Source organism: Streptopelia decaocto, assembly GCF_964273445.1.
Source record: "Streptopelia decaocto genome assembly, chromosome: 6".
Classification (NCBI taxonomy): Eukaryota; Metazoa; Chordata; class Aves; order Columbiformes; family Columbidae; genus Streptopelia; species Streptopelia decaocto.
The window spans coordinates 62011936-62038046 of record NC_138660.1 but is presented as its reverse complement, the minus strand read 5'-3'; the positions used below and the strand labels follow the sequence as shown (position 1 = coordinate 62038046).

General features: G+C 41.1%; 1 protein-coding gene across 1 annotated transcript in view; it reads right to left on the bottom strand.

Annotated features, from left to right (window-relative positions):
- THSD7B (thrombospondin type 1 domain containing 7B) overlaps positions 1-26111 on the bottom strand; it is a gene marked incomplete at its 5' end in the record, with an annotated part of 264182 nt that overhangs the window by 180628 nt on the left and 57443 nt on the right. Inside the window, 2 exons of the mRNA XM_082055441.1 lie at positions 12086-12255; positions 19338-19589. Coding sequence (XP_081911567.1) covers positions 12086-12255; positions 19338-19589 — 422 coding nt within the window. The remainder of the gene's footprint in view (positions 1-12085; positions 12256-19337; positions 19590-26111) is intronic.

Sequence of the window (26111 nt, the reverse complement as noted above, 5' to 3'; positions counted from 1 at the left end):
CTTATCTCCCAGAGCAAAAAGTTAATCCTCTGTTCAGCAAGCCACGTAAAGTATTATCTAAATGATTCATATTCAGCGGGCCAATTAAGAGTATGCTTAATGGTAAATGGGTGCTTTAATAATAAATTCAGTGCTGATTTTCTACAATGCTGGAGCCACAAACTGGAATCTAATCCCCTGCATTTATGGCCAAGAAGACCTCTTTATGCCGTACTGAAGAGGAAGATGTATAAGAAGGAAATCCAAAAGACTCACGCTGCAATTTGGAGCCAGGAAGGGGCATGTCATAGAAGCCTGAGCACAGGAGAATTGCCCCATAGAATGGTTTAGGTTGAAGGGCCCTTCCCAGCTCCCCCAGTGCCCCCCCTGCCATGAGCAGGGACATCTTCACCAGCTCAGGTTGCTCAGAGCCCCGTCCAGCCCGGCCTGGGATGTCTCCAGGGATGGTTCATCCACCACCTCTCTGGCCAACTTGGGCCAGGGTTCCTGTTCCGCACCTGCTGCCACCTCTAGATGACAGATGCAGAGTCCAGACCTTTCAAATTTCTTCACTAAAATTGAGCAGAGCTCTCGTTTTTTTTCAGAGACACATGCAGAAAGCACCTTTCCTGCCTGGGAGGCGAGACAAGTACTTGAGTTTGCTGTACCCGAGGCAGGCATGGATCTCCAAACTTCTTCTTCCAAGAGACCAGCCGAGCCCAAACCCTGCCAAGCATCAGTTTAATTGATACCGACAATAAATTCAGAAAGCTGATTCCCTTTGTATTTTCATTTATCATAACAGATTTCTACTTTCGATTAATTTCTCTCGCCTTTTTATTCGGGGCAGAGGGAGAAAGGAAAAGAAGGGGAAAGACTCTTAAATCTGTCTTCTGAGTCATTATATGATATTGCATTTTAATTACATTATGGGCTGAATTTGGCTGTCTCTTTAGATAAATCAATATCAAAGCAGTCTTTCAAAAGGCAAAGGCCTGTTTGAGTTTACTCTGCCATGGTATTACCAAGAATTCATTAATTTTCATAGCTACTGAGTTTGCTTTATGCTCATTTTTATTTTTAATGTCTATTTCCTTTGCTTCCATGCATGGAATCAACTTGAAAAGAATTTATAAAAATATGCCCAATATATGAGTAATCTTTTCTTTTTCTGACACTTCACCATTTTCTTTAAAATGAATCATTTGAAGAAAAGCACTTTTTCTTTTTAAGCAGAAGACTTCCGTGCTCAAAATCTCAGTAAATTTTGATTTGCACATCCTGAAACTGAGACTTGAGACCAATATCAGTGCTTATGGTTCCAGCTCATCGGAATAACAGGATTAAACAACAGCTGTGATTTAATCCTAGCCTGAAAGATCATATGTTAGTAACAAAGACCACTCTGAGGCACCATAAGGCCTCTGACATGTTCACTTAGAGATTACAGCAGGGTGGAATAAATCCAGTTCACCTGAACGGTAAAATAAACAGACCTTTTCTAGAGACCTTGCAAGTGAAATGACAGAATGAGATAAATATTTGAGTTTTAGGGATAAGAGTATGTATTTTAGCCAGAAGGCTCATGTATGGCTTACCCTGCCTTTCAGCATCAAGCTTTGCAGAACTGTATCATTTCTGGAGATTTCACTTGAAGGAATGAAAGGAAATAAACTTGGGTCCATATGGTCAACTCGGGGAATAAAGTCCAGTCCTACTCCGCTCTAACTCAAGGCATCATCATTAGCAATGGCTCTTTCTTCCTCACTGATTTGTAGATTGTTTCGATATTGCAACTGACCCATTTAAATCTGGATAAATCTCAATAAAGCAGGTTGGTTCTCCTGCCTTGGAAACAAACCAGCTATGAGCAGCGGTGCCAAGTGTACTTTAAGCTCAGTTTGGATAAAAGAAAAACAAGAAAAATGTGTTACGAAGCGTTAAAGGAGCAGGGTTTTGTTGGTAGGCTGAGCTTACCAGCCATCCTGGACTCACAGAAGATTCCTCCCTACTCTGGAGGGAATCCCTGCCTTCCTCTCCCTGCCAACCACCTTCCTGCTCCTCTTCCTCCCTTGGGCTGATGCCTCATCTAATTCCAGCATTAGGAGCTTTTTTCCCCAGGACCAAATTCCTACTTGTCTCTGGAACAAGACTGCTTGGTTACTCACTTTCTTAAGTAATTCTATATACTCTGAAAAATGTAGATCAGAAAATACACAGACTACTTTAATCAAATATCCAAATATATTCTAGGTCTGTGTCACTTTATAATCTCTCTATATTGACTACGATCCTCCACTGAAAGTCTTCAGGAATAAGACAAGAACAGAAAAAGGCAAGCTGCATTAATAAATGCATATGTAATAGCATCCCTTTCCAAAACCAGGCAGGTATAAAGGGTCACAACTTCCAGCACGATCGCCAGAGGGACTGGGTGGACCAGCAGGTTCCTCTATAAGAGAGTTTCATCCCTTCTTCAGACATTTGATTGACAGCTCTGATTTCCATCAGTTTTATTTAAAAGCTTGATGTGATTTTCTATTGCTATTCTTTCATACTCTAATAAATACCTCTCGTTTTTTTTTTTCCCCATGAACAATAAGGTGGGTTTTTCCTGTGAACCTTTTAAATGCCAAAATTCTCACACACTTCAGAATCCATAAAGGTGCAGAAAGCTTGGCTGGGGATGCCTTGTTCAGGAAAAAATCCTCACATTATGTCTGTGATAAACAAACACAGCTGCTAGGACCGTCTTTACGTACTGGACAGCCTTCCCATTTTGCTCAATAATTGCCTTTGTAATAGCATTTGCATACACTCATATAGAAAAAGTGCTTTTTGTGTAACTATTTTCCTCGGAAAAAAATCTTATCCACTTTTTGGGGGAAAAGGGAAAGGCAGACATTAGGGAAGAGTGAGGGGGGAAGCAATATCTCTGATTCAAGTAGCAGCTTATTTATTACACTTGTTCATACCTTTTAAAATCCTGTGTTCTTCCCAATCTATAGAACAAACGAGAAAAAGCAATCAAGTACTAATCTGAGAGCCTCTGAAACATTGCACATTTCTATAGCTGTTATATTGGATCTATCCTTTATAAATGTGACTACAGCTGTTCCCAGCACCAGTGTCTGCCGCAAGTTTGAATTTTACTATTTGCTGTTATTTTCAGATTATTGCTACCAGCAGGAGATAATAAATTGGGTTCTAAAGTATCTTGTTTCCTTATATATTTTGACTGAGCTAGTGATTTGGCGGAAGAGTGGAAGAGGAAATCGGCTCCGATATGACTATTTCCATACGGCAATTTTAAGCCAATAAACAAATTCTCTATGACTGCAGTCATATGGACACATACTTGCAGGCCTACATACCAACACTATGTTAAAAAGCAATGATGACCAGACAGAGGGAGAAACGTATAGGATGGTATTTTGGTTGTAGCAATTCCTTTCAAATTTAGTTTTCCACTCCTCGGGAGGTAAATAACACTTTTTTTCCTGGACCTTCACTTCCTTTTGACAATGAACATTTCTGATGATAATACCTGAATAAGACATTTCTGAATATCACTAACAAATCTGGAATAGACACAAAGAATATCAGGACTGCCTCTTATATACTGGTGCAGCCACATTTTAGCTAATATTTAATTCTCAAGGCAATAAATACAGTTGTTTACCATACATTTTGGCAAAACTAAGCCAAATTAGTAATTGCCAAGGTAAAAGAAAGGGATGGTATATCTTTGTAAAAGTTTTTACTTTTGCCTTTGCCAGGACTTAAAAACCAAAGACACTTGGATCAATACTAAGGGAAATTACCTGAGAAAATCACAAAGGAATGAGTTGTGTTCTAAAAACACCTACATGTGTAAAACATAATACGGATAAACCAACACAACATTTGTAAGTAATTTCTCTAACCTGAAGGACTTGTTTTTGTAGCAAAAACAAAAGATTAGACAAAGGAGAAGTGGTGAATGTAATTTTATCAGCCCGGAAACAGCACCGACCTTAGTCCAGTCCCTCTCTCCATTAAAAAGCTTCAAGCGCCCCATGCCTGGTGGAAAAGGTGTCTTTATGCTTCTAAGAAGAATCAATTAGCTTTGAAGCCACAAGGCACAAAGTTGGAGTCCTATTTTCAATTAAAATCTATTTAATAGACAAGAAACAAAGTATGAATAGAAGGCTAATCACAGCATGAAAGAGGGTTAATAGCGGATTGCCAAGAGCAACAATGGTTTAATGTATTCCAGGACAATAAAGAACCTCACAATTTTATTAAAGTGGCACAGGCTATTAGCACTTCATGGAATAGGAAGTTTTCCTGTGTCCATATCCTGTGCTGGGGAACTGGATCCTGATCCCAATTGGGATGTTGTGTTGTTACACCACAGCAGAATTGGTAAAGATTATCGATAGAAACTGCAGACTGAGTTGGACTTGACGACCCTTCAAATCGAGATATTCTATGATCTGACAAACAGAGTGAGCACGGGTGTCCCACTGGCACACGACTGAGCAGACCAGAGGTGACAAGTCATTAAGGGCGTCCAGGAAAAAACACAGAGGCAACAGGGATGTTGGGACGCCAGCAAACGCAATGATGGGGGAAAAAAAAGAGAGGAGTCTCCAGCATGTTTGAACTTTGCTGGCTGTTGTCCAGAAAAGGCCAGCAGATGTTGGACATCACTGGGACAGACCACCAGAGAGGCTGAGAAAAGCCACAAGGAAAACAGGGAAGAAACCCCACAGGTGGCCACATCTGGAGTTCTGTGTCCAGTTCTGGGCTCCCCAGTTTAAGAAGGACAAGGGATTACTGGAGGCAGTCCAGCGGTGAGATACGAATATGATGAGGGGCCTGGAGCATCTTTCTTATTAGGAGAGACTGAGAGCACTGGGTCTGTCCAGCCTGGAGAAGAGACGGTGAGAGGGGATCTCATCAGTGTTTATAAATATCTTGAGGGTGGGTGTCAAGAGGATGGACCAGACTCCTGTCAGTGGTGCCCAATGACAGGATGAGGGGCAATGGGCACAGACTGAGGCACAGGAGGTTCCACCTGAATATGAGGAGAAACTTCTTTATTTTGAGGTGCCAGAGCCTGGAACAGGCTGCCCAGAGAGGCTGTGGAGTCTCCTTCTCTGGAGACATTCAAACCCACCTGGACACCTTCCTGTGTGATCTGCTCCGGTGAACCTGCTTTAGCAGGTGGGTTGGACTGGATGATCTCCAGAGGTCCCTTCAACCCCAACTAGTCTGTGATTCTGTGATATACTTCACGGATGTCTCGTAAGAGGTTGAACTTTGCCTGTCGCTAAGTTTAGCATTCACTCAACAGAAGGTGCACCAAGGAGCAGAAATGAATGCCACACTACTGCAGGAATCCTGGTACCAAGAGAAAAGCACCACGATGGATGTGTCTGTGACACTGGGACGTGGCACAGGTGGCCCCAAGTGAAGCCAGTGACACGCTAAACTCATCCTCTCATGGCATGGCCACGCCAGTTCAGATCCTGAAAGCAGCAGGGCTGCTCCTTGCAGAGCTGGCCCAAAGTTAACAAGCTCAATTTATCCCAAATGCCTCCTGTTCCAGGACCAGCCCAGCCACCACTGGCTTCGTTATCTCTCCCCAGTGTCCCAGTTTGTGGTGTAGCCTCATACATACAAATCTTTTTAGTTTTCATCTGACTCAACATAATTGTTTGAACACAATGCAGCTCCCCAATCCCATAACAACAGGACAACAGGACAAAATTACTCAGAGCAAACCGTCACTGTTTTGAATAAAATTAATTCAGTTCCACTGGCAGGAAATAATGACAAAAACACAAATGCAATTAAAATCTTAACTTTCAAAGATAAAACCTTGAACTAAATCCTAGCATCTCATGTGAACTGATTGGGCAGCATATTATTTACTGCGTACCAAAGCCAGATATATAAACAAAATTATTTATAAAGGGATAAATATTTCATGGTCATATCAAATAGCTTGTTGACAAAAACGGCATATTCTTTATAAGGCACCTTTTAGAAGGCACGCTTCCTTCACTGTCGAAGTCTTTTTATATATTATTCTCTTCATTTTACTTTGATTAGTTTCTAGACATGAGAGAACTTAATATTACACCTCTAAAAGACATTAGGGTAAATGTTTTTTTTCTCTAATGGATTCAAACTAAAATTTTTGAAGCAGACATTTAAACACTACTGTCAAGCACCGCAACAATCTGAACAAAATCATTTCCTCTCTTGCTTCTAAAGGGTTTCCCCCCGAAGAAGCCAGCTGTTACATATTTATTTTTCCATTATGTGAGTTGTATCTCGTAAATTCTGGCCAGCATTTGGTGAGCTTACAGATCAATAACTCAGCATCCAAGCAATATAAATCTGTTGCAGACTCGCCGGAATATATTTTACACTTCAGAGGTGTATTTCTCATCTTTTCAAGCCAGTTGGGTCATCCCAATGATAAATAACTAGTTTGGGATGACTGGGATCCTTAGGGGGGATTTCTTCCATCTGAGAACATGGTTTCTGTGATTCCAGTCAACTGAGCCCCGGGCTGGATGCTCGTGTTGCTGGACCACGAGCCAGTCGAACAAAGCTTTTTTCACACCACTGCTGACCATCAGTTCTCTCCCCGCTATGGTCCTAGTCGAGTTTTCTCATTACTAATATATTCTAACCTATTCCTTTTCCATTTCATAAACCAGAACAGGACAACAGGATTTAAACATCAAAGTCCCTAAATTCTAATTTCCGTAGAGTAAATCAATCTTCTCATTCCTGCAGCTTCACCAGCATAAATTTGAAAAGAAAAAAAACAGCACGCGTTTAATATTGGGCTTGTACTCCACACAGGGTTCATATCCATTCCAACAGTGCATATCCCACACTAACTCCTACAGGCAGCTTATCTCCATCAGCACAGTCTCTTCCCAATAAATACGCAGGATGGGAACAGCCACAAACAACAACAACCTGCACAACCAACTTACTGTTGCTAAAGAGTGGGTGGCTCACAAGACCAAGGAGACGGTGGCACCTTCCAACAGGACTCTTCGTTGGTGCTTTTCTCTTCCTGCAAATACTTCCATAGTTTATTGAACAGCTGCCACATGTACCAATTTGAAACATTAATCCCCCAGAAGACACGCACTGGAAGATCATGATTCAGACCAGAACAAAGAATTTGCAGGGAAAAGATGTGGTACCCTCATTAGGAAGCAGAGCGTACAGAGCAAAGAAAGCAAACCTGCATATTTTAGAGCTAAAAAAGACAAAAGGGCAGAAAGAAAGGGATGAGAAAAAATAGAGAAGAATACAAGATATGAATTAAAGGAGTCCTCAAATTCATCTCGATGCAACTCCAAAGAGGCACTAATTTCTGGAAAATAAAATACAGTGCCAAAACATCTCCCACATGGGAATTAAGAACAGTCTGAAAAGTTCACTCATCAGATAAGAAAGGATTAGACATTTTTGTCTATCGGAAGTAAGGAGACAGCTCAATACTTTGTGGAAAACAAGAAAGGATAATGACCACAAAAATATCATTTTGAGACCCGTACAAATAGGACATAGATGAAAGCGTAGGGGAAAACTCTCACTTCAGACCATTTGGGGATTCTGTCAGTAAAGTGGCTTGTGAAACAAAAATACATAGGGGAATACACAGAGGGATGGATCAGAAAAGAACCATTAGACCTGAAAAGATACTTGAGTATTTACTGAGTCTTGAATTGTAAACAGATTAACAGAGTTTTTGCTGCTACAGCTGGTGATACACAAGTTTATAAGAAGTCTGATGTAAGGTGAATCAGGTGGAATTGCATCCTGAAAATAAAGAAACATGGGTATTGACTGGTGAACTACAGTGGATTAAGTAAGACAAAAAGTATGTTTACTAATAGGTGAGTGTTGAATATCTCTCAAAGGAAAGAGGGGTTTAAAAGTAATGAAGACTTCTCTAAGAAATAGTCTTGCACTAAAAGGTCTCTAAGAATATCAAAGGTACAACTGCTTCACATACCTGCTACTGAAATACAGGATCAAATAAAAATAAACATATAGAGACAAATATGATGGAGACACTCGCTAAGGAAAAAAAGCAAACAAAACTTTAGAACCTTGTGCAGGTATGAGAATTTAATGGATTTTCAGAGGGAAAATAACCAAGATTAAGAAGATAGGAAACTGCAATGACTTGCTGGTGAGATGGTAATAAGAGATAGATTTTATTAGCTAAGTTTAACTACGCCGGATAAACAATAAAGAGTCAAGGAAGAACAGCATTTCACAAAGGTCTTTTCAGTCCTATAATTAAAACTTAAGCAGACAGGCTCCAAAAAACATTATAAGAAAACTCTGAAAGCGAGAGGTAAATTGGATCTCATTCAAACGAGTAAAAAAGAAAAAACGTCAAGATATATAAGGCACAAACTTTCCGGAAGAATGACAGGGCAGGCAGATCCCTAGTTAGAAAGCTACAGAAAATAGGGAGAGAAGAGCAATTCCCAGTCACTGGGGACAGTAGGGAACTGGTTCAGAGAAGAGAGCAGAAGCTTCTGGAGAATTGTATAAAGGATGCCATCCCCATAATACACATAAAGAGTTACAGTCTCTAGATAAATCCGAAAGGCAAAAGTTAATTAGAAAACAAAAGGACACTCCCTGGCCTTTAGGAGAGAAGGTAAAAAGGAAGAAGATTAAATGTAGAAACATCATTTATTAATTGTTTGAACATAAACACAGATACCATTCCTAGACTCTACAAGGAATTAAATTCCCATATTATTGGACTTATTAATTGTGACTGAGAGGACACTTGTACTGCCAAACAAGAACAGAGATTTCATAAACCGATCATCACACAATGTTCTTCCATACTTTTACCAAATGTCTTTTTTGTTGGTACACTGGGGGTTGTTAGTGAGTGATGTTTGCTCAGATTAATTAAAATTTATTGTGGGAAAACACATTTCAAATAACATTTTATAAAATCAACAGTCACAAAAATCTTCTCTCAATCCAGAAAAACCCACTTCCAAAAGAGAGGAAAATATATGTGTCCCATGTTAGCAGTGTCTGGCTTTGAAAATAAATTGAGGATCTGCATTTCTGCTTTATTGAAGAGAGTTTCTAAATAAGCGAACAGATTTATAATAAAAAGAGGTATGAAGACAGGTAACCACCACCATGTCTACAGTTTGTTCCAGACACGGGATGTCCAGAACAGGGATCAAGGAGCATTCAGAGATGAAGGGCAGAAAGGGCAGATGGGCATTAATAGCTCACTTGCACATTCTATGCTATTTCTTGTGCAAAATTTGTCTCCTCCTTAAAAGCAACATAATTTCAAACATGTAGATTTGCTGCTTCCATCTCTGGATATCAAAAGAATAATGACAAACTTGAAGTATTAGATGACCACCTCTCTGTGAAAATTAAGCGTTATAAATTTAAATGTATTAAAATTCAATGAGACACTTAAAGGAAAAACACAAGGATCTATTTAACGCTAATTATGTTAAAGTTCAGTCTAAATTAGTAAAAGCCTCACCACTGAGTAGAGATGTAGATTCCAAGGACAGAATAGCTTATGTTAAAAATAGCAGTCTCTAAACTTGGGTGTCTATACAGTGGTTTGGCTACATATATAGAAATACAGATACCTGAATGACACAACACTTTACACATTTACCCAATGTTCCCTGACAGCTTCATCTAGATGTAAGAGTCTCAGAATGCAAGAACGTTACAAAGGACTTCAAAGATCGGAATACCACCTGCTTCCAAATACTCATCACCCATGTTAAAAGTATGAACTTCCTCCTTAAGGTCTAAAAAATATATATATATAACTTGGATCAAGACAGGGATTCTTAGCTAGGTCACCTCTTATGGGAGAAAGATAGGAAATCTTACCTATGTGTTTTGGAAAGTAATACCTGAGTGAAAGTTTTCTGTTTCTTCAAGCTGGAACTTTATAATCAAAATATAGAAAGATTTCAGCAGACTTAACCTTCTGAATAACTGATATATAGGGACTCAGGAAAACAGGGGCTCCCTTTCTAAATATACACATTTTAATAAAAGAAGAAATAGATGGGAAGACTGAGCAAACGAAAAATGGGAGAGATATCCTTGGGGGATAAAATAGATTTGAGCAATATGTGTAAATACATCACAGATGGTACCTGTCTCCAACTAGGATTCAACATATTTCATCCAAGAACGCTGTTGGAGGGACCACAGGACAAAAATCTTCCTTCACGTATGTCATTGGGCCTAGGTCCAAATTCTCGTTGGAAGTAACCAGAAGAATAACAACTGTGATGGATGGTCATATCCTATTAGACTCGCTTATTTCATTCCTGAATGATCCCTTTAAAGACACTCGAGAGGTGAAGACAGAAAAACTACTGTACTTTTGATGGCAGCAATTAGGATCTATATTTGTTTATACATAGAAGGATTAACTTCCCTACCTTCTCCCTATCGTCAAAAAAAATACCAGATGCCCTAGTGATGAATAAAAGTATTTTATCAGTTCAGATCGCCAGAAGTGAGGCCAGAAAAGATGTCATTCCTTATTTATTCAAAGAACAAAAACTGATGAGCTAGTAAATGAGACACACTGAATGTTACTGGATAAGGAGGGATAACAGGGAAATCTTTCCCTCTTTATATCTGGATGTGACTACATGGACATCTGTAGATGGAGTTCTCACTTTCTAAGGACAACTTCAAATCTGCATTACTGCCTTGGAACAGCACTAATAATTTATACCTTGCACAACTGCTCTGAACATTTGGGGTTTTAGTTGCCTATATGAAAATTCCTTCATTTTAAAAATGGCAGAGTTAGAAGCATGAAAACAAGGAAGAGGTACCCCAGTGTTTTCTTTCTGTTGAGGGAGGAAGGGCTTGTAATTTTTAAGAATTTTGAACAACGGAAAACCTGCAAGTGATCACACAGTGAATGTATAGCACCAATTCTGTTACAAATTCTGCTAGCGTAAGGGTTTCGGATGCATCCCTCTAACCTTCTTGAGTAATTCGCAGCACTGAAAAAGAATAAAGAAGCGTGAATGAAGTCAGCTACAGCTTGCTGCTCCCCAACTTGCTGTACAACAGCTGCATGGACCACAGAAGCAGTCAGAAGGATTAAGACTGTCCAGAAATACTAAACACCTCCCATCAACAGCGCTTTTCTTACTTTGAAAGTCATGTGCATCACATATTTGTGCAGAACAACAGAACGGGGGTTGTGTCGGGAGAGCAAGGTAGTGCCAGATGTTTGGGAGAGGTGAAGCAGAAACTATGCATGGACTCAGTAAAAATTAAAAAGGGCCTAGTTTTCTGTAATCTCAGTCTGTGTGGGATGCCAGGACACACCGGGTGTCCAGGAAACATTTGCTTTGCCTCTGTAAGTAAATAAATCTAAGATATGATATTGTGTTCTTATTATCTTACATCTCTGCTCAAAAACATATTCTGCAAGAGCACTACACAGAGTAAATAAAACAGCCTAAGATGAATTATTCATCATGTATCTGTATCTACTCATTATTCCTATAAAAGAAAAATAACTCACTTCCAGAGTCCAAAAACCGTCTGTCTGCTCAGAAGTTGTGACAATATTATTTTTGCTTTCCCCTTCAAATCACAAGAAAGATTGTGTATCAATCTGCAGCAGAGGCTAGAGCCATATCAGGAATGGAGTGTGACATCTTTTTTATACTCTAAACCAGGACCAAAACCACAGATAAATGGATTCAGCTACCAAGGGGCTGGACTACCTTACATACGAAAGAAGAAAACTCAACTCCAAGCAAAATTTATCTCCTTTATCCCTTGAAATCCTGCCATACAAGCACACCTACAGAACTGACAGCAGCTCACTGCAGAGGCTTGTGGCTCCTGGCAGGTCCTCAGGGCCCTGAGGACCATGATCTCCTGCCCCTGCCATGGTAACACCTCCCTGTGTAAGCACGGATACCATGAGGGCATTGCTAGCAAAGCCTACTGATGACTCCTACATTTCTTTTACGCAGATCTCCTTTGGCCAACCAATTCAGAAAGACCCTACACAAACCTTCCTTCAGCCGGTGCATCCCGAATTCTACGGCGATTTGGGCGCAGTAGACCTCCCGGGTTTGAACGCCACCTCCACAAAGGCCAACATGCGCGTGATGGCGAGGGTCCTGCTGGTCAAGGAGGAGAGACACCTGGCAAGCTTTCCATTCAGAAGTTCTCCAGGCAAACCTTTGGAAACAAAAGAGACCAGGTAAAACAAGTTTTTGAAAAGACTATGAGTGAGGGAGTGGTACTTCATTAGATGACAAAATACAACTGGTTTCATCTTTATAGCATCGCTTCCCAGTTCAAAACAGGGAATGTTCTGAAACGTTTTGAATGTTAAATTTACAAAGGTTAAGTATTTGTTATTTGTCTGGAGTACTTGTGTAAAATTTTTCACCCAGCACTAATCTCCGAAGCATTCCGAAACACTAAATCATCCTGACAAACCCTTTGTGCCGGGTGCAAAGAGGGAATGAAGATTAAGAGGTTCGATTAAGTGCAAAAACTAGTTTTCAAACATGTGGCTCAAACCACTAAACCACCTCTCTCTGCCAAGAGCTGAACACCTCACTCTGAAATGCACTTAATAGCTAAAGCCCCACATACATCACCAGAGCCCCAAGCACTGGGCAGCTCTTCTCCAGGTGACAGCTTTATAAACGCCCAGGGTGCTACCGACTCCTACAAGGGCCTGGCTGAAGTAACTGAGTTCTCTCGTTTTGGTTTCCAGAAGCTGTGATACAAAGTAAGCTATAGATACAAATATTTTCATTGTATATTCGCTTCACACCTATGGAACATTAATGGTTTTCAGGGAAGGATAACACAGATACGGGAATGCTGCACAGACAATGGTCATTGGTATGAACCAGTCTAAATGCCGGGAAGTTCTTAAAACTATAGGGAAAATGGTATTGTGTATCAGCGCAAAGCAAATATTACTTGCCCATAATGTCTGAAAATGCAGAGCATGTTTCTAATTCAACAGTTTTCACAGGCATAATTCATTTTGATTCACAGGTCATAGTACCAGTGGAGTAAATAAGAAACTGAAGTCTTTCTCCAGCATCCCGAACACAAACCTTAGGCAACACTGCTTTTATAACCAATCTGTTCAAACTTCTGCCGCTTTATTCCTTTGCTCCTCTCAATTTCATAGTTTACTTTTTCCATACAATTTTGTGTAATGTAAACGATGTAAAGTAATTTCCTTCTTTTACCCTCAAGATAAATGCTCTCTCCTCTTAGGGCAGATCCACGGTTGTTAAAGCTACGTATGTTTGTTAACCTGCCGACTGATCACTGTCTGCTCAAAAGCAATGGGGCACCGTAGCAGAAAACACTTCCACATTGTAATTCTGCGTATTCTCCATAGCAAGTACCTGCTCCTGACTACAGCTGCGGCATAGAAATATGCATCTCAAAATTATATGGCAAATAAATACGTTACCTTGCCTGAGCACACATCAATGTCCTCTTAACTTCTTACATTGTAAATATGTGCATAAGAATGATTTCTAGCCACAAAGCACTTATGAATTTTGTAACGTGCTCGTGGGAAACATTTGTGAGTACTGCCAATTACCTTTAATTTACAGGTACTTTTCAGGTGAGCTGTCGTGCTCTCTTAAATAATATACAGTATCATGTGCAAATGCGGATTCACTCACAGGGTTTATTACCAACAGAGAAAACAATAAAGAACACACCTTTCACATGACAAGCATGAAATACCTGTACTCACACAACATATAAAGCACAGCCATGAATTTTTTCTTCTAGTAGTTCATTCTGGCAATTCCTAATTGCATTTCTTGGCCCTGCAGTGTTAAATGCAGCCTTGCTCTTATAATAAAGGCAATGAAAATTGCTCTTCATCAAACATCAGGTGAAGAGGATTCCTCCTCCTCACCACTTCAGGACATTGTGCTCTTCAGGTATACACTTTCAAAACTAGAAGCTTAAATATAGAACACACACACCTTTCTGTAGCCACGGAAATAGTCGGTTTAGGGAAGTATTTCTTAAAAGAATAAGTGGCTAAAGAAAAAGTGATCGTCAGTATCTGGCTTAGGTAGTCAGCCGTGACCTCTGGATCCTAAAGAGTCATTTGCAGAGGTGTGAGAGCACCTGCTTCTCCTATTCAGCGTGAGCTGTGGGAGTTAACACCTATGAAAACTGGGCTAGCGGTGATTAAAATTATGCAAAATAACTAAATCTGAGCTCAGAGATAATTAAATTTCATCAGTCCCTGAATCTTTAAAAAAAAAAAAAAAAAAAAAACACTTTAGATATGTAAAGTGGATCCGGTGCTATGTGGCAGATCAGTCTTTAACGAGCAGCTCTCGGGTGCTCCGGCCAGCGTCTGTGAGCAGCTTAAAGCCATCAGCCCATTTTGCTCTTTCCCAGCTGGACGTGCTCTCAGCTGTCCAGAGTTTTCTGGTAACAAACCCTGACCCTGAGCATTAGTTGTCTGAAAGTGCGCATTTTCACAGCCATTAACAAGCCCGCTGCAGCAGGAGCGTATCCGAGGGATTGCTGTCCCACCGAGCGCCAAACCTCACGAGAGACCTTTCCAGTGGACGCCGTGACCGCCGGCAGCTTCGTGCCAGACTCTCTGCGGGGTTTTAAGCAGCGTGGCCGATACTGGGTATTGGTTTGCCCATCTATGGACTACACTAAAGACACGGAGAATTAGCATTACTTAAAGAAGAGAAACTAACTGTATAATCTCTACTTAAATTTAATCAGAAGATTGTTAATAGCCAAAGAGAGACAATTGGCTGGCAAACACCTGAGGGTTTTTTTGTTGCTTTGGCAGCCTCAAGCCAATATTTGCATTATTAACAATATCCACAGTGGTTGTACCACACAACTGTGATTTCTCCAACTGAATAAAGATGACCAAAACCACTTTGGATGTTCTGTTGCTAGAGCAGACCATACCAGAGATTCACCGTACCAGTGTTAAAGGGGACCATGCCACCCAGCCACCTTGTTCTCTGTTCCCAAAAGGTAGTGTGTTATAATTCAGGAGTTGGAAGGAACATTATACATTTGGATCAAAGTTTGTCAGCTCCAGTGTACTCTTAAGATACCTATGCCAAAACCTGCTGCTGACAACAATTTCAAATGCCAATAGATTTAACATCTAATTTTAACTCTAGTTAGATTGACACAAATTCAACATAATTACAGTCCTAGCTGTGACCCATGCTTATCTACAGACGTATTTCTATAGCTAAAAAAAATCTCAGCCTTTCCCTTTGGTTTCCTAATAGGTTTGTTACAGTTTTTGATAATAATGTTTGTGTAAGAGGAGGTCTAGTTACTTCCAAAGGCTGACAGACCCCATTGCCAATGGTTAGAGGGTTAGCTAGATAACGTCCCAAATGGGGACCTCGAGAATTCAGAGAGTTAAATCAGTCTGCTTAAGGAAACGGGCAAGCAAAAACTACTACTTTAGAAACATTAAAGTAAGCACTTGGTGTATCCCAAGTGCAGTCGCAGGAGAAGTGTCCACCATGGAGCTGTAGAACCAAAGCTTCGCCATGGATGGAGCTGAGGGGAGGCAACAAAGCTGCCCAGCGGTTCCAAGGCCATGGTTGTGTGCTCAAGATCAGTGAAGGTCAAAGGGCTGAAGAGTAGAGTTGCTACAACTCCCAAAGCGTCACTCCAGCCACCTACCAGCACGGCTCACTGAATTTCCTTTCAAGTCTCTTCTACTTCGCACTAATGCTTGATCTTTAATTGGGACACATAATGGGCCTCATTTACAAAGTGATACCATCACACCCGTATCTCAGCAGTAACCTCAAACCTTTTGAAAAAATCAGGTCTTAAAACTTTCCCATTTTCCATCATTTAACTTCTGAAAAGCTTTGAATTTCCAACAAAGCAAAGAGGGTTTTTTTCTTCTAAATCCCTGTCTTGTAACATAGCAACCACAATCAAAATGAAAGATTTAAAGACATAATCATAATTCTGGAAAATCTATCTATTCCCAGTGAACATGAAAGCTACACATCAAGGATAAAAATGATATAATACATTGTTTTAAAACTGATGACTCAGTGACAGCTATGCAGCAAATAAGCACTCAATATCTTTCCAATTTATAGTAACCTCTTGGTCTCTTTAGTCTATAGGACTTAGGCTCTTAGCGCTTACACGAGTTTTATACCTGTATATACCCATTGACTTTAACTGAACTAAACCAAATTTATATCACAATAAAGTAGAATCACCTCCTATGTATTTAAGCTTTTTAAGAGCTTAATCTAATCCCTTCAGAACAACCAACCAAAAGTCAAACAAAGCACAAAGCTCTGGAGTCCTACATGCAGTTAAACCGTTTTATTTTCTTGCATTTAAAATATTGATCAAAGAAGTTATTGTAAACTTCAGCCATAAAATTAAAAAGCCTTCCCATTCAACAGAAAATTTACACTAAATGCCATGTACCCATGATGGGACCTCCAACTTGTAGCCTTGCCGTGGACACAGAGATAATACTTAACAGAGCCGTTTTGAGGCTGATGCTATTTTTTCCCCCCTCTGGATCCTTTTAGGAGGCTGGAATATAACTTCACCCATCTTGCCATGTGGCATAGTGCTCTGCAAGTGCTGTCTCTTGAGCTGCTGCTTTTGTGTGTCAGTGGATGTGCCTTCATTCAGTTATGGGGTGCTCACTGTCCCTGCATTAAAAAACAACCTCTACGGAACTCTCTTCCTTCCTCTGCTCAGAGACTTGCTCTCTTTCTCGTCTGTGTCCTCACCCATTTTCTTTGCCCTGCCTGGAACATGCTTTGGAAAATTCTTGCCTGAGGAACAAAGCTAAAAGAAAGGCTACTTGTCTTAAATCAACAAAAAAAACAGCAAAGAGCATATTTCCAGGAATTGGGAAAGTAAAGAGGGCTCTCATCTTAAAATATGCTAAGACTAATCTGATTAGGCAAACACAAGTCAGAAAGAACAAACCAATAGTTTGTGTTGAGACCTGAGAAATGAAGGAGAGAGACGATTACTGCTGATAGTGAAATCTCATTAAATTCATCATCTTCTTGTAAGGGGAAGAAAGAAAAGATAACTGTATGGTAAGCCTCAGAAAAGCCACAGATGAGGCAGCACATATATAACAGGAAAAAGACATAATCTTTCTAGGTATTACACTGTAGAGAGAACAAACTCAAATAAGGAGAAGAGGAGCATCAAAGACTTCTTACATTGTTTCATAAAGATTAACACTACATTCCTCTATGGCTGAGAGCTACTGCTTTCCAGTCTGAGGTACATCCAGTATCTTGGTCATCAATTCCCAAACACCACCACCAAACCACCATCCTGTAAACGATAACACGGACTGATAACACCCTTTACTAGCTGCTGATGCTTAAATAATATACTCAACAATATTTGACTTCTGTACGTTAATACAAAATTCTGGTCCGCACAGCCTTACGCCCAGCAGACCCACAGCACATACTGCAACGTTACAGCTTTTCACTTCTGCAGTACTGAATGGTCAAATCAAAATCTATTAACCAGGTGCTACTGTAAAATTATCCTCAACACCGCATAGTGTGAGTAGGTCATAGCCCACCTCCTGCATTTTGAGTTATTACATCCCTAAAATAACTAAGTACTAGAGTTTTGGTGTTGGTTTTTTTTTTGTTGGTTGGTTTTGGTCTGGTGTGTTTGTGTGCATATTTTTTTTCCCAGTATTTTCAGTGGCTCTGTTAGTCTGTAAATCTAATGTTATTTTTCTGTCTCAGTCTATTAGGCAGTTTATCCCAGCTCACACTGGAGGAGTGCAGGTATGGCAGAATGGGGAAGGTTAAGATTTCACAGGCTCATGAAACCTGGCTATAGCAGTGATACACCAAAAGGACAACAAGTTTCCTTCTATTGCAAGAGTGACACCTCCAGAAAATTTTCAGTATTATGCAGGTTCTCACATTCCAGGCTCTCCTGGCTCTACACCAAGCCCCTACAATCCTTTGCACTTTAATACAGCGCAATGTCAAAAAGTAGAAGTGAGAAACTAGGGACAGACACATGCCTGTTCTCTCTCTGATTAACCACCAGCCAGTCTAACCCCGTCAGGTGTCACCTGCACCCACGCTCCCGTACAAAATCAGCGAGACAATGTGTTAATCTATTGTCTTTAAAATTGATGTGCATTTGGGCAGGAGCAAAAAATCACTCTGTAAGAGCATTTTTGTAGGATGTAATCAAGCAATAGAATTTTTTTTTATATCCTTTCTCTCTTCTGCTAGCAGGGTGCATAAAAATGATCAGCATTTGATTTTGAATGAACTCAGCGATATAGAGACACTTTTACAGGTTACGCCTTCCTAAGAAATGTATCTTGCAAAGACTTTATCAAAGGTTTTGGCAGTATCTGGCAAAGCCCCAGAAACTCATGACTTGAGCACTGAGCAGACCTCCTATTTAACAAACGTATTCACAGACTGGGAGATTTGTCTGCACGCATATAAAATTTTATCAATCTTGAAGCATTTTGCAGTCAATCTCAGAACATGTCACATGAAAAATTAAACAGTATTTTCTTTTTCTTTGCCAAGCAAACTAGCAACGCCCTGCACTAGCCTGGCCAAGCAGAACGGCGTGGATTTGCAGACCAGAAAGGCAAGATCCTGACCTTCCGTCAGAACAGAGTTTCCCATAAACCAAGTGAGCACTCAGGGACTGTAAAGTTTCCCACTTCAGGAAATACCTGTAGGGAAGCTGAGTCCAAGCAATCACCTCTGAGCAGTTCCCATCTTCCTCAAGGAGGAGTGGAATTTTTTTATGGGGAGATGAAGTGGAATCCTTAAATCTTATGTAAAAATTACAGTTTCTAAACCAATAAAAGCACAAGCATGGAGACCTGCCCAGTCTCTGTGCAGCTGAGGAAATTCTCCAAAATAGCAATCAGTACAAAAGCCCACTGGGGGGAAAGAATATCTGCTCTTGATTTTTAAAATATAAACTGTAGCGGGTGTAATTTAAAATTATTTCAGTGTAATTATTGTAATAGCAATAACAATAATAGCATTTACAAGAATATTACTAACAATAAATAATACCACTAATCATAGTTAACAGAGATCAAATCAATGATCTTTTAGACACGGAGAGAAAGCATGACATGCGACCCGGTCCACACACAGGCACTGTGAGGAGAAGCTTCACTCTGCACACCAGGCGTTAAACCGGGGCTTCCTCACATCGCCAAAGCAGGGTAAAAGCACCGGCTGTACCTGGGACAAGGCTGCAGCAGCTCCTTCCCTCCGGCACTGCACGCTTCCCTCTCCTCCAGCTCCGGGCACGGCTTCCCAGCCCCCACGGCCACGCTCCGCACGCCGCGGCGCCGGCTCCGAAACCCCGGGGACAGGTGTCCCCAGCCGCAGGTCCGCGAGCAGGGGCTCCATGAGGACCACTCCGTCATCTCACAGTCTTCGGCGATGACACAGGACCTGAAGGTCAACGGCACGGGGTCTTGCACGCAGAGGCTGCGATAAGAACACAGGAAAACAGCTGAGGAGGTCTTGCCTAAGAAACTTCTTTGCTTCCAAACCAAAGGCCCAAAATCACAGAATCACAGAATGTCAGGGATTGGAAGGGACCTCAAAAGCTCATCCAGTCCAATCCCCCCGCTGGAGCAGGAACACCCAGATGAGGTTACACAGGAAGGTGTCCAGGCAGGTTGGAATGTCTGCAGAGAAGGAGACTCCACAACCCCCCTGGGCAGCCTGGTCCAGGCTCTGGCACCCTCACTGAGAAGAAGTTTCTTCTCAAATTTAAGTGGAACTTTTTGTGTTCCAGTTTGTACCCATTACCCCTTGTCCTACCATTGGTTGTCACCGAGAAGAGCCTGGCTCCATCCTCCTGACACCCACCCTTCATATATCTGTAAACATGAATGAGGTCACCCCTCAGTCTCCTCTTGCCCAGCTCCAGAGCCCCAGCTCCCTCAGCCTTTCCTCACACGGGAGATGCTCCACTCCCTTCAGCATCTTTGTTGCCCTGCGCTGGACTCTCTCAGCAGTTCCCTGTCCTGCTGGAACTGAGGGGTCACAACTGGACACAATATTCTAGGTGTGGTCTCCCCAGGGCAGAGTAGAGGGGCAGGAGAACCTCTCTGACCTACTGACCACCCCCCTTCTAATACACTCCAGGATGCCATTGGCCTTCCTGGCCACAAGGGCCCAGTGCTGGCTCATGGTCACCCTAAGTCAGGGTCTAGCCTCAGACTAGAAGAAATCCACAGTCACTTGGGGTAAATCAGATCTGCATCAACACCAGCACATTGAAAGGAAGAGGAGCTGTAACGCAGTGCACATAATGCATTTCCAGGGAATTTTGGGTGCAATCTTGCATGCCAAGCAGTTGGCAAATAATATACATCATTTATTTCAAGTTAAAGCAGATGCAAAAGGCTCCTGTGAAGTTAGAATTTTACAGTTTATCCAGGATGGAAAATAAAAGCCAAACCCAGGAGAAATGTTGCCAGCGGGAACCATTCCCATTACCCCGTGCACAGGACTTCCTGCCCACCATCCATCCAGGTGTCAGCATGTCCTGCAGAGCAACTCTGCTCTTTGAAAAAATAACTAGTCTCACAGTCATAAAAAATGCTGTCAAGCAAGATTCAGAGGGTTTCCAAACCTGACAAGCCATCAGAGACTGTGGAATGCTGAGAAGAAACCTTTCTCATCTCTCAAAAACCTTGGAGAGCTGAGGTAGCAGCGCAGGAAAGGATATACCCTAAGGTACTGAGGCACATACGAGCAGAGACATCACTGGAGCACCATAAAGGATGGGACGGGGCAAAGAAAAAAGGATGAAACCCAGAGGAAAAAAGGGGTCACCAGGAGAAAAGGAATGAAGAATTTCCATCTGGTGTCATACTGATTGTGCAAATTGGCCTCTGAAATTAAGACCATACATGAACTCAGTGTGAACCGTCCCTAAATTTGTCTTCTCCAGCGTCCAGTTGCTCGTGGTCAGGCTTTTGCCAACTGTAAGGAGCAAATGCATGTAACATTTAAAAGGTGTGAAATCCAGAGCTGCTGCCAGGGAACGAGCCATTACCTCACCTGGTGTTACTTACAGAGCAGTTTGACTAACCTGACTTTCTCTAAAGAAAATAGATCAGGGTAATCATTTCAGGATTGCAGGACAGTCTCATAGGGGGAGCAGAGAAGATAAAGAACACTTACTCACTTCTCCTCCAGTCCAGAAATTGGTCCTGTTTTCACAAAGGTCAATAGGAATATTCCCACTGACACCTGATCAAGTTTGACTAGACCCTCAAGTACCAGCAAAATACAGCATTTAGTGGCTTAATTTTATACTTCAAACTAAAAAAAGTGTAACAACTTTTTGCCTTAGCTTCTTCACCTAGAAGAAAACTCAATCTCACAGGTGCCGTGACTATGAATTTACTGAATTTAACAGCTTTATAAAGTAGAAACAGCTTGTGATAGAGCCCCCTCGAAATAAAATTATTCTTGCTTAAAACTCAAAAAAATTTCTCATTCTCTATTATATGTCAAATGCAACTGATTGCAAAGCTGTGTCTGGTACAATGTATCAATAATACTAGAACTAAAGTAATAATCATCATATCTGTACTTACTGACCCTGGTATTTTGAGTCTTGTTTGGAACATTTGGTTAGGTCACATGAATGGTAACTTTATTTCCCTTTTAATACTTGTTCAACAGTTATCAGATGAGCCACCCTTGCCACAATATTAACAAGAATTGCTGATTTTTAGTAGATAAAATAGCAGCACATACAAATCACCATCCTAACTGATTGTGCAAGAAAACTAGAGTTTGCCTAAGAATGCAGCACAGAGAGTAACCAATCTCACATGATGAAGAGTGAGCAAAACTTCAGATACCAGTACAAAAACCCAAATCCATTTTTGGGTTTGCACCACTGCAAAGGAGGCTTAAGTCTGGCCTGATCTTTACCGAAATACCAAACAAAACAAAGCCTTTAAAAATCCGGTTTGGGGTCGTCTTTAAAATTAATATTGCTAGACCCAGTTCTCAGTGAGACAACACCTACCATAGCTCTCCTAATGGATTCAAACCTATGCCGACACTCCGGCCACAACAGACATCGCTGCCCACCAGTCTCCCTTGCTATTTGCAGAAGCCTTTCAAGCATGCAAGGACTGAATAGCTGTTTCTTTCCCTGAAAATTCCTCCACTATTCCTACTGCATAAGGCAAAAGAGATAACTTTGTTGACCTTAAGGTGAATGAGAAGCAGAGCTGGCAATTTCCACCCTTCTGCTCGTGTAGATGTTTTTGAGGGAGAATTACATGCAGTCGCCTAACAGAAAGCAAATCTAATTAACTTGTACCTACTCATTCAGAGCATCAGCGTCGAATTAATTGTGACACCGAGCAACACAAAGACAAATGTAAAAACACGCTTTTGCATGAAATCCAGACACAGTCTTTCATGTTGCAGATGTATTTAGGACAATCTAATACAGATAAAGCCCAGACATGCGAGACACACGCTGATCTGAGGCTGCAAACCAGACGTGCATTTGTGCTGCTGCGGCTGCAAGTGAACCAGCAGGGAGAGGAAGGAGGTCTGGGGACAGGAGATACTACACAAACCCTGGTTTTAAACTGACTTTCCACATATTCTCGCATCAGTTTAAATACTCCTCTTAGGAGTCAATCACATCACTTTGACTTAGCAGGGTATTTATGTGATTGATGCTTTTTTCCTACGTTACATGCTTGGATTGACAGTGTAAAACTACAGGAATTGTTTCACAACCTATATTACGTTGCCTGCGGTGTAAGATGGATCAGCTAGTTAGCTAGCAGACTCAAAAAAAACCCAACAACCCACACTAAACCTAAAGAAACCTACTCATGCCTCTTTTACTTACATAGTCCTAGAGCTACAAGCAGAAAAACAAGAAGTGGAGGAAAAGCTGCCCCACATACAGCTCCTACTGTGACAGGGTAACTTCAGGCTGCTGCCAACAGAGCAGAGCTGCTCTTCTCCATCGCCAGCCACACTCTCCCCGATGAGATACAGGAATTGTGGAGCTCCAAGCTGAACCACATCACCTTTCTGCTCTGGATAAAAAGGGACTCACCAAAAAAAGTAGTAAATTTTCCAACAGCTCAGTTACATCCATGCTACATGCTGTACAGTTACACAGCCATCACATCCACTGCCAGGAAACGAGTGGAAATACGTCTAATCGGTAAGAAAAAGGAGCAATACCATCCGGGAGCAGTGCATCGTGAGAGTGGGTTGGGCACAGCACAGAAAAGATCCCTGATTTCCTTTTCCAGTTCTCAGGGTTTAAAATAAAAGGTGGATGAATTTTCTTCTTGGAGGACAGGTGGTTATTGCTGAATCTCTTACGCTGAAAGAATCTCCAAAAGAATTTCAGATACATGACGAGGATGTCACCAAGCGTAGGCTGCTGGTACGGACGGCATCACCAGGAGGACACGGCACCGCGTCAGCAGCTCGAGAAGTGCCAAGGCTGCCCAGGGAACACATGCTCGAATCCACGCTGTACAATGCAAGAAAATCCTGAAGCGAGCTAAGCTACACCAGCAACAACACATTTTCACTTTTTCCCCTTTTCTAAAGTCGTCTCCTACACTGTAATCAATGACCCAACCTTACAGGCTGCTGGAATCAACACTACCTAGTAATATTAAAGTCTAATCATGGATACAGTCTTGCCATGTTTCTAACAGCATCCAAACACTTTTTGCCCTTAGGAAAACTGGCAATCGGTGCTAACAGGCATATTTTCAAGGATTCATAATGGATTTTACAGCCCTCAAGGGCTGCCAGGGCTATTTTGGATGCTGGCAATACCATATATTCAACCTGTGCAGCAGAGGCTTCTTGGGCAGCAGGAACACCAGCCCCTTCTGCACCAGGATGGAGAGGAAGATGAGGAACATTTGCCTCCCATACAGCCGACCAAAGGGAAAGGGAGCTGGGAGTCCTATGAGCAAAATAAATACAGGGATTTAATGCCAAGGATGTCTACATTTTGGTGTCTCCAAAACTTAATGCACCAGATGTTACTTTTATGGAAATCGGAAAACAAAAAGTGATCACTGTTCATCTGTATTTTCTATAAAATGAGACAAAACTAAAAAAACCCCACACACAAAAATAAAATCTTCTTATCCAACAGCTCAGGGATTTGTTTTCAAGCCTGAGCACCAAGGCTTGATTCCTACATTCGCTGAACACACATCTCCTCTTCCAGATCACAGTCATAGCCATCAAATAGCATATCACAGCATAGCATTACTGCAAACTTTTATATTCATCCAGAAAACAGGAGGATGTCAACACTAGAAACTGCAAATAATTTTTCCTAAAAACATACAACAGCACAGTGGCCAAGTGCAATCCACTAGGAAATGGATAATGGAAATTCAAATTACAGAGGCAAACAAAAGAGCTGAACGCTGCTCTACCTCAGCCTTGATGGATGGGTTATCCCTTGACTGAGCTCAACCTGAATTTTCACTTACAAAGGGAAAGTAAACAGAAACCCAAATCCAACTCTATCAGATCACTGTTGTCATCTTACATGTAGAATGAAGAGTTTAAGAATTATGTACCTAAAAAGACTCCTAATCCAAATAATAATAGTAATTAAAAAAACAAAACCTAAAAGTGTTTGCTCCTACTTTGAATTCTCAGTATACTTAGTGAGCACGCTCATCAGGTTAGAAAATCAGGTTAAATTTATTTAGGATTTCAACACATAGCTATGGGCACTCATGCCACTAAACTACAATTTAATGTCTAACCTAAATAATTTTTGTTTAAAAAAAAAAGGAATACGAGTGCCTTTGTCTCATTATTCAATAGATTTTTAATAACTATAACAAGACAGAAAAACAAAAGGAGAAGTTCTAGCAGACAGAGATCTGGCAACTTCTTCAGAGGTTTTTCTTTTTAATGTATAGAAATGCTTATGTTTGGATTTGTAACTGGATATGGATTTTAAGCAAAATCAAAACTTTTTCATGAAATAGAGTGAAATCTGAGTACTATCTGAAACAGAATGACAAAAAAAATCCAGCTTTTTAAAAGTCTTTAAAAGCTTCAAATCAGATCCATAAAATCATTCTACATTGATGCTATTCCTTCTATTATCACAAATATTATGAAGTTTCTACACCAAAATTGTTTCTGAGCAGAAAAGAAGCTGTCTCAAGGTCTATTGATGTTCTGCTGTACAACTGTCTTCAAGTGTTTTCAGAAAGGCCCGTCCCTCCCTTTCCTCTTCCTTTCTCCCTTTTCCTTTCATTTTGACAAATGTAGAACCTCCAAACCGAAAAATATTTCATCAAAAAGATTCCCCAGCTCCATTTCCCTGAGAGAACATGTTCAATCTTCCACATGCTTGAACTCCTTTCCGAGTAATTTCTGTTTACAATTTTCACCTTCAAAAATCACTAAGACTTTCACTTGCAGCTTTAAGGCTGGTACAGACACACGGTTCCTCATAGGACCAATTATTTACATGAAAAAATATTTCCCTTATAATGCAAACAATTCTGCAGGGTCACTGTAAAACCAGAGGATGCTTTTGTTAGGGTTCCACGCAGAACTCAAGCACCAGTGAAAAACTGGAAACAAATATCAGGCACATTTCCCGCCGCTTCTCCCCATTTCACAAGAGAAAGGCCGCCCCACCTGCCATTCCCATCAATCGCAAACTCGTTAGCGTAGAGGCCAAAATGAACATCCTGCCAGTAATCCAGTATCTGTAAGAAGTGAATGCATTCAATCTTTTAGCCTTTACAAAACAGACTGCACCCAAGCGCACCAAAATCCAATTTTTGGCAAAAGATGGTGCCCAACATCCCCTCCCATCAGCGCAAGCAACGTCTGCTGCTCACCAGCTGCTCCACAGCCCTGAGATTAGACACCAGTAAATTAAACAACTCTGGTAATAAATTAGGCATCCTTGCCATCACATTATAAACGAGGAGACGA